General features: G+C 35.5%; 5 protein-coding genes across 14 annotated transcripts in view; 2 read left to right on the top strand and 3 right to left on the bottom strand.

Annotated features, from left to right (window-relative positions):
• The window catches only part of LOC115449255 (transcription factor CP2-like protein 1), a 63,460-nt gene extending 59,777 nt beyond the window's left edge, over positions 1-3,683 (bottom strand). For 4 of the 6 annotated variants that reach the window (XM_037440219.1, XM_030177021.2, XM_030177019.2 and 1 more), the window contains exon 1: positions 3,398-3,683. The gene's annotated coding sequence lies outside the window, so the exon portion shown is untranslated. Of the gene's footprint in view, positions 1-2,969; positions 3,188-3,397 lie in introns of those variants that run through there. The other 2 variants (XM_030177022.2, XM_037440220.1) reach the window with 2 other exon arrangements.
• LOC115449257 (probable inactive tRNA-specific adenosine deaminase-like protein 3) lies at positions 884-3,075 on the bottom strand. Its single transcript, XM_037440223.1, has 2 exons — positions 2,964-3,075; positions 884-2,074 (listed from the first exon to the last, which is right to left on the bottom strand). Exon 2 carries the CDS (start codon positions 2,044-2,046, stop codon positions 955-957), a length of 1,092 nt encoding a protein of 363 aa, XP_037296120.1. The 5' UTR covers positions 2,047-2,074; positions 2,964-3,075; the 3' UTR covers positions 884-954.
• On the top strand, positions 2,818-10,305 carry LOC115449258 (neuropeptide IMFamide). Of its 4 annotated transcripts, none has more exons than XM_030177029.2 (3): positions 2,818-2,868; positions 9,740-9,878; positions 10,040-10,305. In XM_030177029.2, the coding sequence occupies exons 1-3, from the start codon at positions 2,839-2,841 to the stop codon at positions 10,129-10,131; spliced, it is 261 nt and encodes an 86-aa protein (XP_030032889.2). In that variant the 5' UTR covers positions 2,818-2,838; the 3' UTR covers positions 10,132-10,305. The 4 variants fall into 4 exon arrangements, with proteins under 4 accessions (XP_030032889.2, XP_030032892.2, XP_037296121.1 ...); XM_030177032.2 differs by lacking the exon at positions 2,818-2,868 and adding an exon at positions 3,162-3,266; XM_037440224.1 differs by lacking the exon at positions 2,818-2,868 and adding an exon at positions 8,230-8,283.
• Positions 4,827-7,828, bottom strand: LOC115449261 (neuropeptide SIFamide). Its single transcript, XM_037440225.1, has 3 exons — positions 7,780-7,828; positions 7,092-7,219; positions 4,827-5,064 (listed from the first exon to the last, which is right to left on the bottom strand). The coding sequence occupies exons 2-3, from the start codon at positions 7,210-7,212 to the stop codon at positions 4,973-4,975; spliced, it is 213 nt and encodes a 70-aa protein (XP_037296122.1). The 5' UTR covers positions 7,213-7,219; positions 7,780-7,828; the 3' UTR covers positions 4,827-4,972.
• Positions 10,306-10,825: 520 nt separating the features above from the next.
• Positions 10,826-16,162, top strand: part of LOC115449243 (unconventional myosin-Va) — a 46,251-nt gene continuing 40,914 nt past the window's right edge. For both annotated transcript variants that reach the window (XM_037440217.1, XM_030177001.2), the window contains exon 1: positions 10,826-11,202. In XM_037440217.1, the coding sequence (XP_037296114.1) occupies positions 11,176-11,202 (27 nt within the window). In that variant the 5' untranslated portion in view covers positions 10,826-11,175. The remainder of the gene's footprint in view (positions 11,203-16,162) is intronic.

The raw sequence follows: 16,162 nt of genomic DNA, 5'->3' as shown, positions 1-16,162 counted from the left end.
CTTATTGATTTGCTACGTTAGCAACTCTTATTCGTTGTGGTTTTTATTATTTTACTAATCGTATAGTGCCTGATCTATTTTGCAAACCTTATTACCGGTCAATCAGCCCATGATGAGTAGTAGTACATCACATGAAACGGCTTTGTCGAGGTTATTTCAAGGCCACGAACTAGCCCATTTAAAACCGGAAATTAATTTCTATGTAATGAGCATAATGGATCGTACCACGCCTAGCTCCCTTAGTTTAAGTTCTTGGTTTGATATCGGCTTAATATTTTGTTTTTTTATAAAACCATATCCAATATGACTTATGAATGTGTCATGCGCCTAACCCACACTAGAATGGGATTAGGGAAGAAAAACAACATTGTTCATGTGAATTTAAGTTCAAGATATGTGTGCTTATGTATGTCTAAAAAATTGGGCATAGTTATAAACACCATGAAAATTGATAAGTAGACTGTATCATGTTCCTTCTCATATCCCAAGATGTGAATGAAATTATCATAACATTTTGGCTTGCGTGTTAGGAAAGATTTGGTCTTGTTTTGGCCAGATTTTACAAGGTAAAATTGCAGAAACAGGCCTGAAAATATTATCCTAATTTTTTTACCAAAACAATAAATACATCTCATCAACATACATATAATAATAAATTATATGATTATTGATGAGATGTATTTACAAGATACAATATACACAGTCAATACAGATGTGTTGACTTGTGGAAATTAAATCTTCGGAACCCTTAATATCTTGGCACAAAACAATTAATATTAACTGGTCACAAAGCATTTACTTTATGCTGGGTTCGAATCAATTTATTAACCGTTCATTGCTCTTTACTCTGCTCTGAAGCTCCCAAGAAAATAATACTAGAGGATCATTCTTAAAAATATATATTTAAGAAATGTATACACAACATAAAATGTCAGCATAGTATAGCAAAATGTTCTATAAAAATCCAGTAAACACTTCAAAGTGATGATTTAACGCCTCTACACACTGTAACTTTGTTTTAGATTTCAAAGCACCATTGTATTGGTTGTCATAACAGAAAAACACTCTCTTCGTCCTGGCATGCACTAACCCCATCGCGCACATAACACACGGCTCCCTTAATAAATAAATGTAATATCCAGTACATAAGTATGGACTGTCCTCACTCTGTATTGCATCATCTCTTTTGCTAACAAACATTTTTGCACCATAATTCACTTCACGAAACTTGTTTTTCAAATGCATCAACATACCTTTGTCAAAGCCAGCTAGAGTTCCTGTTCCAGAGTCCACAACAGTAGACCAAGCACCACCTTTCTGTGTTTTCGCTACATTGTCTATCGCCAACATGGCAGCATGTTGAATGGGATGTTCATACTTGTTGTCACATACTACAGCAACAACAGATCTATTTTTTGGATCAACGACAACAGCTGCATTAATGTTACCTTTAACAATGTCTTCTAGAGTAAATTTTTTATCATTATGATACCACTTGGCAACTTCAAACGCCATGCCCATGAACAGTCTATGGTCAATTAAATCTTCATTTTTGAAGAAGTCGTCACTGATTAATTTCTCTAAATATTTATTTGGATGGAAATTTATTGACCAGTGCTTGCTACATTCTAAATATTGTTTACGTACTAATGGAGGTTTGTGAGGGACCTCAATTTCTTTAAAATATTCAAAACAATCTTTCAACTCATCCACATTCTGTTCTAGAAACTCTTGAATAGATTGAGGCATGACAGTATCCAGAAAAACAGTTGGACATAATAATATTTCTCTCTTCCTCGCTCTTTTCAAATGGTGAAATTCTTTCAAAGGTACCTTCTCATTTAGGACCTGAAACATTCTTGATATCTCCTTAGGGTCCTTAGCATGACCAATATAAACTTTTATCAATGGTATTTCCTTGTAAAAGTCATCATCCAGAACTGCTGTGAGGTTTTTCTTTGAGTGCATTATGTTTGCTATGACATTGTCTATGATGGTATCAGCCATTTTGGCTTTCTTCCCTGGTGGTTCTGTGGCCTCTGACATGGTGACTGGACAAAGCTTCACTGTCTTGCTGAAAATAAACAAACAACACCACTATTTCATTACACACACTGTATCACTCGCAAAAATAAGCTTTTTGTAGGTTATTCACTAAGATAACCTGATCTTCAAGCCAAACATGAGTTTAGTTTTGTTTTAGTTAAACCATAATATAATATGGTACTCAATTTAAATAAATTATAATTTTATTGTTTTATTTAACTATTTGTATTTTTTGTAGATCTATTATGTTGTGATAACAATAAAATCTGTTTTTTCGCTTGAACATATTATTGTCTATACAATATCTACTGATACTTTATAATCATATTGTAAAAAATAGCTGTAATATTTTGTTTTTTTTTTTATCAAGAAACAGGAAAAACAAATTACAATATGACTTAATTACTTTTAACATTACCAGTGATTTTTTATATAAATATTCTTATTAGATTCATATAGAAATTGTCCTAAAATAATTTGTCCGAGATTAGATTCCCAGGTACAGGTGGGTTTGGCCAAATTAATAAAGCCTAAAAACATTTTCAAACATGCATAAAAGGCAGAAAACCATTTGAGTGGGATTAGGCATGCTCAGAAAAAAAATTCAGGCCTCGCAGGACAGCAAGTAATTTTAGTTGGTTCTTCGTAAGCTTTCATAGTACATCAATTGAACAGTATTATTTATTGACACCATAATTTTTTTTAAAAGATGGTTAGGAATTCAAAAGTGGGTAGATTTTTCCTAACCATTTTATGTAAATTATCATTGTACACTAGTGATCTATAAAACACATGTGTTGTTCGTCATTGTGTAAATATTATGTAAGTTTACTTAAACTGAGCTCAATTATTTTATCCAATTGATAAGCAATGTCCCCATACTTTGATACACCCAATAAAAATACACAAAACCATACCATCACCTTCTGTAAACATTCGGAGTTCATTTGCGGCAATTTTGACAGTCCAAACATCAGTACGTTCAATTATCTCAACTCTTGTAATGACTGCAAATATCATACACCAAGGCCATTTTTTCCAAACAAAACCTTATAAAAGCAGTTTCCGTCACATACCACGCGTTAGTACGACAAGAATAACTATTTAGTGTAATTAACCACGCAAAACGTCTACGAATCGACGTGTTTTGCCACTGTACTGATAATAACACCATATATGCGAGTCCACTGATACGGCGTAAACGAATCTGTATTATATGTGTAAGTTCGTGCAGCATATAAATTAACGTCGCAAATAAATTCAAATGACATGAAGAATGTAAATTTGCATATCCAATCGGTTTCATATACAACCTAAGCGTTAAAATTGAGAAAATTAATATAGATTTTACCTCGAACGTGATTGACGATATCCGCTAAGTTCCAACGCAGGTGTGGTGTATTTTCACATAAAATGCAAAGTTTCCGTGTATATACTTGTAATATATAGATTTTTTATTATGCTTTGCGGTAAAAACACATCAAAATTAGTGTGCCACACAAGTAAATTGTAAAATTCCAGCAGCCATGCCAGATTGGTCATTAAATGTATTGTTCTCATTTAGAAAAATCATATTTCGATAACTTCTTCATTGTTATTAGTAGAATTTTATACTACAACCTACACTAGCCAATCTAAGACAAGGAAATAATGACGTCTTACAGAAAAGACTCACAGACAATATATTTTTTATATCTATTTTGTGCGTAATAGAGAACGAAATATTCACAGTTTCATTTTACGCATTTTGTTTATAAGAATGAAGATAAAATTTATCAAAACTTTCTCATTTTGCTTAAAATAGATACCTATATAATGAGTACTTAGGTAAGTACCTGGGTGCGTATTTATAACATAAGTAGCTTAAAAAAAAATACAAGCGAATACAACATTAGGGACGGAACGTAACAAAAACATACTTGACTGTAATATTAGTTTATTTACAGAGTAGGTAGGGACGTAGATATCATAGGGCTTGGTGGCGCAGTGCATCTATACTTCAAACATGCAGCAACTTTATTCTTATATTTTGTCGTTTTTTTAGACAACCTTACTCGGTGAAAACTAACACACTTTCTTACTTATAGAAAGTAAATCGAGTACCCTTTTTCTGCTCTTGACCGGACTCTCGCATCGTTTATGGCCTTCACTGGTCAAATTATACAATACACACATGGCCTATTTTTATTTCACTTCATCTCTTAGTTATGTAGCTACGCTACTTTGAATAGGCGAATAATTATTTTGCTTTCTACATACAGAAAAATGTGTATATCTATATCAACATCTATAGATGAAATGTGAAGTTTGTGACGCTCTAAATGCATTTCGTAGTCCAATAACCACACGATATTAGTTAAGTTATTGGACTCCATTAAGAGTAATCTGTGCAAACACTGGACACTCCCGCTCCCTGAAGCAATTACGTACTTTGCTGTGTGGCTCGCCATAGTATTCCCATTTCTAATTTACCCTAGTTTTTTGTTTGATAATGCATAATATAAAATCTATGTTGATAGATGATATTTAGATCATTGTCTGAGGATCATTGTATATTAAATATGTAATATGTTAATAATCGTATATGTAGCTAAGAATGAAAACTAAGAGACAAGGTTTCGAAAAAAAATATATTGAACATATTTTTCCAAACTTAGATAGACACAGCCTTGCTTGTAGCAGAGTTCATAATACTCAATTTTCTATTGTTACATATTGTTGTATTATAAAAGAAATTTCACACGGTTTTAAGGGTACAGAAGATCAATGACAACGAAACATCATAGACATGATATTTATTCCATTAATTAATTTTATTTCATAAATTTTTCTGTATACATTTCGACATACATTCCGTTATACATTCTGATTTCTGATATAAGATATTGTTAAGATACATTTTACTTGCATTTGAAATAAATACAATTCACTTATTTTCCAAGGCCTGGTACCAGGCTTGGCAAGTTTCTGCGGCAATTTCACACAGAGCTGATAGAGCTCTGCCTGCAGAGTCGTATTCTGAAAAATAAAAACATTAAATGAATACACCCAGCAGTCGCATCCATAGTCCAGCTTTATTTTTCACATTTTCTAAATTAGACCTTAGTGGAGTGTTGTCTGCGAGGTGAATGTCCACTAACTATGTATTAATTATACTTCCTAAACTTTTAACATTCAACATGTGGGCTATTTCACATCGAATGCAATTGGATATTCGAAATAAAAAGAAGAATCGACATGGTCAAAGACGCTGGCTGGACTTAAAAGCACATGGGCGAAGAGGGGAATTACTACCAATACCAAATGGGCCTGATTAGAGCATTCATATTCCTAATCTTCCTTAACGGAGTCGAAACGTGGACAATTCTCACTGGATAAAGAGGGAGGATTGATGCTTTTGAAATGTGGTACTGGAGGCGAATGCTAAGAATACCGTGGACCGCCAAACGCACAGACGTGTCGATCCTTTTAAAGCTGAGAGTGAAGACACGTTTAGAACGCCAAACGCACAAATGAATCAATCCTTTCACAGCTGAAAGTGAAGATACGTCGCCAACGCCAACGTGCATACTTCGGACATGTTATACGGAAAGATGACGAAAATCTGGAGAGACTTGTCATCGTTAGCAATACCGAAGGCAAACTCGAGGCCAAGTACCAACCCGATGGACAGGGCAGATTAAATACTCGTCTGCACAGTGGCTGGACAGGCGCCACGGCGCGGCGACATTTCGCCTGACGCAGGTGCTCACCGGGCATGGGTGCTTCGGGGAGTACCTGTGTCAGATAGTAGGAACGGAGGAAAGCGCCGTGTGTCACCATTGTGACAACTGCCCGCGGGATACGGCCCAACATACGTTGGAGTCCTGCCCAGCCTGGGACGGTGAGCGCAGCGCTCTCGTTTCAGTCGTCGGAGGAGACCTCTCGCTGCCGGCCGTGGTCGCTTCCATGGTCGGCAGCCCGGAAGCCTGGCGTGCGATGGCCCACTTCTGCGAGGTGGTCCTCTCGCAGAAGGAGAGTGCTGAGAGGGATCGAGAGAGGGAGGATCCCTCCCGCCGTCAGAGGAGACGTAGGAGGCGCCGGGTGGACGACTGACCGGCGTCTCCCGCCCTGTGGAATGGGGGCGTTTGGAGAATTCCACCACGGTATCCCCTGCCTGTCGTAAGAGGCGACTAATAGGGGCCATCAGGGGGTCGCCGGCGGGCAGCAGGGGCTGTCCGCCCTAGTGCATGTTTGTGCATTTTTGCACATCTTTCGGTTGACCCCGGGATGGACGGCAGTGTGCTGTTGGCCTTACATTGCCGTAGACGCCGAGGGCGTCCTTCGGTGCGCGGGGGCTTCTGAGCCCCCCCCCCCCCATAGGAGACGGGCCGCAAGGCGGCACCGCGCAGGGGCGGCTGCGGTCGCAGACTAGACACTTCAACGTCAGAGGAAGCCCGCAGCCGTCCCTAATGCGCCGAAGAGGGCCACCGCGGAGTTTTAGCTGGTAGGCCGTGCATAGGTTAAGTTGTATATAGGGTTAGGGACTCGGCCCGGCGGTCGCCCGAAGGTCACCATCAAATCCGGGCGGCTCAACGCCGGGCCGTAAGGCACGGTTACCCCAGCATAACCGCTCAGTCGCCCCCCACGAAGGCTGAGCGGTAGTAATAAGGGACTTTCTCCGCGAAACCAAAAAAAAAAAAAAAAAAAAAAAGATTAAATACTCGTCTGTTACTAAGTTTCACAAATTAGCTGAAGATGCGATGAATAGAAACCAGTGGAGACAAATAATCCACTCTAAATGCGGTACATTCAATGATGACCACAATCCTCAGTCATGAAGGACCGACTATAAAGAGAGAGAGAGGAGCATTTGGATAGTAATTGATTTCAACAAATAAACCTAATATTGCGAGAATCGTATCCACAACCTTTAATTTCTAAGTCAGACTGTCAAATAATATTTATCACCGTATAGCTGCCAATGATTTTGCTAAATCGTTTATAAAATATGAAATATATCTTTCTTTAGTTCTAGAGCTGACGACCGTTAATAATTTACTTACCGACATTGCCTCTCTTTCCAAATATGGATCCATTGAATGGCGGCTTCCTGTAGTTCGCTTCGGCGGTCTCCAGGATGCACAGAGCCACGGCGAACATTAAAACTGCGATGATCACACGCATTGCTGCTCTGAATAAGTATATGAAATAAAAAATAGTTTCAAAAACTTCCGAATAAAACTAAAGACAAAAAGATTTCTTTTAATCACAGACCGATAAAGTGAGTGGGTAAGTTGATTATAAGTGATTTCTACTGCATATCAATAACCACCCAATGAGAATCAAGGATGTGGTTCTTTAGGCTTTGAAAATCCGTTGCAGAACTTCGACCTTTCCTAAAGATTTCCTGACCAACCTGTCAAAAGTTGCTGTGCTTTCTGCTCTAAGGAAGGTATATGGATTGAGAAGAAAAGCGGGCTATTTACAATCTTATTCTAAAAAAACCTCGCAATCCATTGGAAACTCAACAACAAATTATAAATACCTACACCCACGTTCTTCGCCCCTTTCCCCCCTGTCTTTTATATCTACTCACTGCGGCATGAATCTACCACTTTTAATGCCTGATGTATTTTCCCATTCTTAAGAAGAATGTAGAAGTTACTTAACGGTTTTCTTTTTGGATTTAATTGCTAAATATCAAAGAATACCTAAACTTGCCAATTACAAATTATTAAATAAATATCTTACTTTTAACGTATAGTTTATAGGAAATCACTGCTGTACTATCCGAAGGACAACGTGAACTGATACCCATTAAAAGATCCCTTCGCCTTATATACTCCACATTTCCCGATGTAGGTGAGTAATCCATTATTGAATTACAGTTTCATTTTCTATCTTAATAAAGTTCATAAGGATTTGCTCTGATATAGAATAGGTTTTAATCCCTTAGAGATACGAGTAATTTGTGAGTTAATGGAAAATTTCTAGAAAGTAATAGCTTTTGCTATAGAAATTCATAGATCTCATTATAAGTCTTGAGTTGCATGGAACACATTGAAAACCGCTGTATGAAGTTATGCTTCTGGTGTTATTGCCAAGTATCTTACTTCTTATCATATCTTACTAATAGTATAAAAGCAAATTTAATTATCTCAGTTGCGTAGTTGTAATGCGTATGCTTAAAAATTATTCAGTCACATCTCGGAGTTAGGAAGTAGGCTGTGTGATACCCCCTGCCTCGGAAAGCAGGTAAAGCTGTTGGTCATGCGCCTGATCCCTCTCCTGTCATGTCGGATTGACGTCTTAGCAGGCTATGAGAGTGAAGGAACAGAAAGTGCACCTGCATAATATTGCGCACACATTTTTGCACTATAATATCTCCTGCTTGCTCATCTCCACTGAGATTGGCCGCCGTGGCCGAAATTCTATTGGGCCCCCCTAGTTCCCATTCAAATGCGAAAATATGTGGATGTTTGTTATAGGTTCACACTGAAACAAGATTTGGATAAGATTTGACACAAGGATAGGCATGTCCTGGATAAACACATAGGTTAGCGTTTATCCCGATAATTTAAGAAGTCGTTATATTACTATAAAGAACCGGAGTATGTTTGATAAGATATATTCTCGGGAGAGGTAAAACTATTAATTACCTATAGCTATTAGCAAGCGAATTAAACAGGAAATGCATCGATTTTACTCTTGCTGAGATAAAACCAATTTCGATTATAAGCTAAATATAAAAATTGCATCTAAGGCATGTAGTTAAATTATAAGGCAGTAATAAGTATCTTAAAAATATTTCCACTAACTTATTATAAGAGCGCATATGCGCTGCGCGCAGCGCAGACCCGTATCTGCGTAGTCGGCAAATCCTGTTATCTCCCTCACACTCTTCATAGTAAAGGAGATAACGTCAGTGTTAATAATTGCATCCCTTGGCTGTCACTACTTTCGATAGAAACCTAATTACTAATTTCACTAGATTTAAAGGCTTAGGTCTTACCTTCGAGCGGTATATGAATAGGTATTCGTTCTATAAGTGTTAGCTGAAAACTTTATAGCGTGAAACAAATTGGCAAGAGAGTCTAATTATTAAAAATGTTCTTCAAATTAAAACAGTTGTGTAACTATATCTCAATTTACCTAAACTATTTTCCAATCAGAAGATAAACATAGAGCTCTTTGTGAGCATAATCTTATGCACTAACCAAGTTATAATCCCTAGAGGTCCGCTCCAAACTCTGTCAATATGCGGTCAATATACACTAATCCAATAATTGAGTGTGGAGTGTGGACGTTACCGCCACGTCCCCGTTTGGCAGTATAAATTGGCGGGAAAATCGTCTCAAAGCATCAGTTGACATCTGCCAACGGTTGAGTTACCAGCTCAGAAATAATAAAGATATTTAAGGTATTTTACACAAACTGGTTCTCATCTACTTTTTTATATATTAATCCTCTACGCCATGAATTTTACACAAATATTTTATTTGACGATAGTATTTCTGGGTGTCATTTCGTAAACTAAAGCCTTATGAATTTATAGTGAACTAGGTTTTGTCCGTAACTCCGGACATGTGTAACTACATTCCCTAGAATAAAAATAAGCCCTATCGTTAAGAAAAAGTGAAGTTTAGTGTGAAAAAAGGTTAGTTCAGTGACAATTAAATATTACATGATGTTCGTATTATATTGTTTTCAGATGGCCGGAAACATGATGAGGTTCACCGCCACCATGCTCTTCGTTATGGCAGTGCTCCTCTCCCTTGCTGTGATCAGCGAGGCCAACTACAAGAACGCTCCCATGAACGGTATCATGTTCGGAAAGAGGGGGCCATCTGGTTAGTGTGTATTATTAACGGATATAATAACTGTTTTAAACATTTTTTAGTCCAAATATTATCTATACCAACTTATAGATTACCTTCACATTCTCAGGTTCTAAATATCATCACTCACCGAAGCTTTAAGATTTATAAAGTTTCTAATTTGGTGTTAACAGATTATGACCCTCGTGGCAAGACATTCACGGCTCTCTGCGAGATTGCTACCGAGGCCTGCCAGGCGTGGTTCCCTTCTCAAGAAAACAAGTGAAGAAACTTACGAAATCACCCAAGATGATTATTGACTATACGGCAACCCATAATGGAACTCGGATTTATTTGTTATATGCTTGAAAATAAATTGCTTTCGTCTTAGTGATTTATATTGGAATATTTAAAGGCTGGATTATATTATATTTAACTGCAATAAAATGCTTCAGATTAACATTGTCTTTAAATCCTTCGAAAACATCCTGTAATTAAAGTCTTGATGCGTAGGCCTGCAGTATTGGGGGTGGGCTAAAATTATGTTCCAAGTTTTGGAGAGGAGCAGAGTAAATATAATTATTCTCGTAGGTAATTCCAATAATTTTCCACAAGTACAATAAATCTTACACTTACGTGTTCTAGAGACACTACAAAAGTTATTACAAATGCAAGCATGAGTATATTTTGCTCTTATATTTTGGCAGAAACGAAAGATCATACAGGCCGCATCCTTTATAAAACTAATGTATTTAGATATGTTGGCGTAAGGCCATTTTGAAATGTGTATAGCGAGCTGTCCACATCCATTCCATTATATTTTTTATGTCATAGAAACGGGGAAAATAATTTACAGATATTGCCTGGATATAAAATATCACTTATCTTATTCAATGTATTTTTAAAATGACTAATTTTAATGAGGTCACCACAAACAATGCGAGAAACGAAACGTATACGTAACCTACATTGGAATATTTTATCATGGCAGCACCGTGGGAACATTAGAGATAAGCGAACTTTCGATTTGTATTGTAATGTTTTTGTGATCTTATAAGTTTCTAATAAGAATTTAAATTTCCTTATTGGTTGCAGACTTCATATAAAGGTGAAATGCACAGTTTGTGGTAAATATTTGTGATAGAAAGAAAGTGATAACACCGGACATAAACGTCAATAACAATGCAGTGACGTTACGCATTTTTCCGAAAATTTGCAATTTCCAATCTACCTTATTTTATTCATAAAATGGATTATAAAAGTTACGAACTCGTGGTGAAATGAATTAATTAAGTGATTTTTAGTTACTTGTTTCCGTTAAAATACAAAAATGACAACGAAGGAGCTTTACACTAAGGTAATTGCAGTGTTTTTGGCATGTTTTTAAAAATTCACTATTGAATTTGGAATTCACGATTAAAGTAACCTTCTATTTAGCAAATTTGGCGCGAATATACCATGTTACATACATTTTTGATCATTTGTTTTCATGGAAACAATGTTTTTATGCATTCAACACATTTTCTATAAAAAATGCAGATATCAGCAATTCAATTAAATTTTTACACTATTTCTTAATGCATTGGTCATAAAGTTATAATGCCACTTCTACTACTTTTATATATGAAGTATCATCCTCTTCCTAGAAGTTTAATTGGCCTTATAAAGGTGTAATAAATCTACTTGGTATAAAATAAGTTCACAAATAATTTAACAGTAAACAGATAATATAGTAAGATGATGTAATCTTTTTGGAATGTCCATCTTTAAGTAAGTATTTAAAACAGTTAACATGTTGAAGCCTTTTTTTATTTCCTATAAAAGAAGTGATGGAATAAAGACATATTTCTATTTGATTTTTATTCAACCATTTTGATTTTGTTTTGAAATCAAATTTTGTTGTTATGAAAATAAAGGACTTTGTTATTATTTTATTCATATATTATTACCCAATATGAGTCAGCATTTACAAATAATATTCAAGTTGAAATGTATTGCATTGTGATATTATCAGAAGGGTATATTTGTTAGCTTTAATGGTTTACTATTTTAATTTGAATTCAAAAATGATTATTAAAATTAACATAAAATTCAACAACTGATAATTTTAAGTAATAAAAGCAGTATATAATAAATGTATTGGTTTATAAACTGGAACTATAAAACAAAACTAGTCATTCATCTGATGGTTATCATTAGGGCTCTGTAGTAGAGGAGGCCAGCGACCAGTGTGACAGGGATACAGGGCTGGTATTATTAATTATTATAAGCACAAGCCATCTCACACAGAAGCAACAATCCATAATGATTCACTTTTATAATCAAAACTACAATGCGAGACAGACATGTGTGCATTAATGACTAGTAATTGATTCCATTTCATGCGCGGCTGACTTCATTAAAATATGATTATACAGATTACAAAATAATGAACATCAACAGTTTTGTTATGATTCTTAGAATTATGAATGAGGTTAAGAGTTTTTTGTTTGTTGTATTTTTTATTATATTCTAATATTATTCTTATTGGGATTATGGTTGTTTTTTTTTCATTGGGATCATGTTAAAGATGATGGAAAGGTGAAATTGCAGAAAATATAAGAATAAATGAAATTGTTATAGTTATTTACACTTGAATGATTTCCCTTTATATAGCCATTATGTAACACAGATTTTTTAAAATTTGGTTTTATAAGCTTTGTCTCTGATTCTGAGATGTGTGGAGGGGATGTAAAAAATCGACCTTTTATTCATTCAAATGGTTAGTGGGGATGTAACTCTAAGTGGTTATTTAACCAATTCTCCATCTTAGCAACAATATTTCTACATACTTAAACTATAATTTTATAAATCTCTTCGACTATGGGTCCGAAAAAAACTATTTCTTATGCATTGTGAATCACTTTTTTATTTATTTGTTTAGAATATTATATCTCACCTTCCTTGACTTTAATATTAGAAAACGGACTAGAGCGAGTTGGACTCGCGCCCCAGGGTTCTGTACAAATTTCATAGACTTATTGCTTTAAAAGATCATGTTAAACGCCAAATTTAAATTCGCCAATCCCTACACACGGTTATGCACCAACCGCAAATAAGTGTTAAACACCCTTTACAGTATTAAACATTATATTGGGAAAAATAATTACAGAATACAATATTAGACATTTTTTGACTACATGCATCCAGAGAGAATAATAGAATAGTCGCCGCGTGACATGTCTTCTCTTCTGCCAGCCTGCCCGCGCAGCCGAATACTTCCGGAAACGCCCGACGTCATCGGCTAGGATAGCGGCGCGTAACATAAGTTTGTAATATAAAATAATTATGCTGAGGAATTCGACAAGTTGACGCTATTTATAATATGACGTGAAAAAGATTTCCGTGCAAACACATACATGAAACAGGTCGACCAGCCGTATGACATCACCGGTCGCCAACTACTGCCTAATCGAAATGAAATGATAATCAATAAATGCTTGTTGATAGCGAAACATATGCTATAATTGAGTTTGCATTGTAAAGATCAAATCACGTCCACAAAGCGCATACGCATACGTGCGCCAAGACGTTCGAGAGTTTTGTCCCGTCGTACATTGATAATTATTGGTAATTTGTTACTCTAATGTATGGAAGAATATTTTGAATTTCAATATCTACATTCGGGAGCGAAAATTAAGTCTATTTTAGGACAGTAGAGCATAAAATTGTAACTAAAATTAATTAAATTGTCATCAGTGGCGTTGCGTGTGTTTTTGCCGCCAAAGGACCCAAAATTTGTCGTTACAAAGCGAGAGCAAAAAAAACAATGTCCACAAAACAAGAAATAACCAAATGCCTTTGTTATTGGTACATACGATTATAGATACGTTTTGGTTCAATACACTGTACTATGAAGTTTACTCTATTTCGGTCTTGTCTTTGGTTTTTACTTAACTATGAGCTATTATCTAAAGAAACAGTCAAATAACTCTTGAATGAACAGTCAACACGACTATCATTCGACAAAAAGTCGATTGTCTATTGTTATGTTTGCATTGCAAGTGCTTCACTATTTATTTAACTGGCTTTTACGCTTGGTATTACATTATATCGACGTTTGGCGGTACTCCAATTGAAGGATTTGAGCCAGATTCGTCGATGATATGAGCATTCCACTAAGCTAGAGAGTTCATTGCCTTTTACATAACGTAGAAATATGTATATTTTAATATAAATAGCATCGAAATATATTATTAAGCTTCCTATAAATGTTATTTAAGAATCAAGGTAATAGCTCCAAGACTAACGAGTCCAAATTGTATTTTTTTTTAAAAATAAACTTTTGAGCATTATTATATATTATAAATAGTTAAGACCTGTTGTAATCGAAAGGGTACTTACCATACTACAAGTGTTTGATGCGTCAATATTTGTATTGAGTTTGGGTTGAATGAAGTATCCCTCACCCCGCTGCAAACAGTGAACTTTCGAGTAAAATATAACTGAGGGTTAATATCATTTATTATGTAATACATTGATGAATATAGCGTATAAATATGCTTAGATAGGAATCTGCGGTCCATTGTTCCGACTTTTAGCTTCATACTGTACTATTTAATAAAATGCTGGAGTACCAACAGCAATAATGGATATCTCAGTAATCTCTCTAAAGAGCATTGACGTAAGCTTCAAATCCGTGACATTTGTAACACCCTTACTAATAAGATTAGGGTGGTATGGGGTGCTCAAATAACGATAATCCTACGAGGACTGTTTCTGTATCAATTAAAAGTATTAGTAGTAAAAATATATAATCTCGCTGGAATAGGAACCTGTACAGCCTCTCGCTCTAGACCAAACATTGGATACAAATATTACCCAAGCTAAAATCAGAGGCGGACTGGCGGCGTGACTACGGACGGAAGCAAAAAAAGCTCTCAGATAAGGCACCGCACGAAGCCCCTCCATTAAACATAAGGGCCCTTGTATAGCACGAGGCCCCTGACGGTTGCCCGGTACGCTTTAGCCTAGAAACAAATATAGGTATAAAATATTTATTTAAAAAATATAATCAGACACACTTGACCTACGAAAAATATCCGTGATTACAAATTACGATAAGCAGAGATCCGATTAAAGATTACATTCGTAAGTGATATTTTCATGTTTATTTTATCTAATAAGAGCGCATTCACATAGCCAATAGAAAGTAGCATATGTTTTACAATAGTACTTTATAATGAAAATACTTTGCGGATTTCCGGGACTCTTCGTGCAGTCCGCTCCGGGACCACGAAGGCTGCAAAGTTTTCAAAATATCGGGAGAAAATTATAATAAAAAAACCGTGATAAAATCCGTGATATAGTTTTATTTTAATACGGAACATCCGCGTAAACATAATAAATCATTATACTTTATAATTCTTGGTTTTATGTTGAATTTTAACGAACGGTTCGAGTCTTTGTATTTTTCGGAGCATTCCTTTTGTTTTATTTTGTATGAGTGTAATATACGGGTACACCATCTCAGTAGTTGAAAAGATCAGTTCCTAGCAGTGCGATAGTATATAATAAAAATATATGGGTAATTTTACTCAGTAGAGATTACGCAATAATATTTTTTTTGTTCTGCATAACGAGTTATTCAGGGTGTTTGCATCTGCAACTGAAAAAGCATAATCATCTATAAAGAAATTTAGAAAGTAATCCAAAGAACTCATTCAAATATTTTTCTTTTTTGGCAGTTTTTACTGCAGTTATTCCAATGTCACGTGAAAAAAAGTGTCATGTAGGGATATAAATTAAGGAGATTGACTGGTTTTTAGCGACAAAAATCAATGTTATTTTTCACGTTGGGAAATAATCTCAACAAATTTTAAAGTCAAAACAAGTTACCTTAAAAACATAGTGATATTTAAATAAACTCAGAAACGGCCGTAAAGGAGAACTTATTTATTCATTTATTTAAAACACCTTATATTTGCGTAGATGTTATGAAGTTAGCTAACTACGGAGGTCAGGTGTTCAAAGTCGATAATAATGGCAAAGTTGTCTGCACGCAATGTTTGCGTTAACTTCCCTCGAGTAAAGTTGTTTATGATCACCCTGTAGACTATTGCGTCTGAAGTGACGCGTTCTGTGATCTGTGTATCTATATTTTAATATGCCGGCATAATTGACAATATTTCAAAATGTAAACGTGCCTAAAACAAAAACAGCGTTTCTTAATTTTTCTACTCTGAGTTCGATTGTGTATTTTTAATACTTAATTTCAAATAAAAATTAAAAACCGAAAAATGCTTGATGACGTCATACATACATTTGAATGTAGTTCC

Source organism: Manduca sexta, chromosome 18, assembly GCF_014839805.1.
Source record: "Manduca sexta isolate Smith_Timp_Sample1 chromosome 18, JHU_Msex_v1.0, whole genome shotgun sequence".
In the NCBI taxonomy this organism is placed as follows: domain Eukaryota; kingdom Metazoa; phylum Arthropoda; class Insecta; order Lepidoptera; family Sphingidae; genus Manduca; species Manduca sexta.
Note: the sequence above shows the minus strand (reverse complement) of the source record. Positions and strands in the feature narration are given on the sequence as shown.

Excerpts from the sequence above, each read along its gene's own strand:
- LOC115449257 (XM_037440223.1), bottom strand. The coding sequence starts at position 2,046 with ATGTCAGAGGCCACAGAACCACCAGGGAAGAAAGCCAAAATGGCTGAT.
- LOC115449258 (XM_030177029.2), top strand. The coding sequence starts at position 2,839 with ATGTGTTGTTCGTCATTGTGTAAATATTAT. Across the intron at positions 2,869-9,739 it reads CGTCATTGTGTAAATATTAT|ATGGCCGGAAACATGATGAG; the intron begins GTAAGTTTACTT and ends TATTGTTTTCAG. Across the intron at positions 9,879-10,039 it reads CGGAAAGAGGGGGCCATCTG|ATTATGACCCTCGTGGCAAG; the intron begins GTTAGTGTGTAT and ends TGGTGTTAACAG.
- LOC115449261 (XM_037440225.1), bottom strand. The coding sequence starts at position 7,212 with ATGCGTGTGATCATCGCAGTTTTAATGTTCGCCGTGGCTCTGTGCATC. Across the intron at positions 5,065-7,091 it reads TGGAAAGAGAGGCAATGTCG|AATACGACTCTGCAGGCAGA; the intron begins GTAAGTAAATTA and ends TTTATTTTTCAG.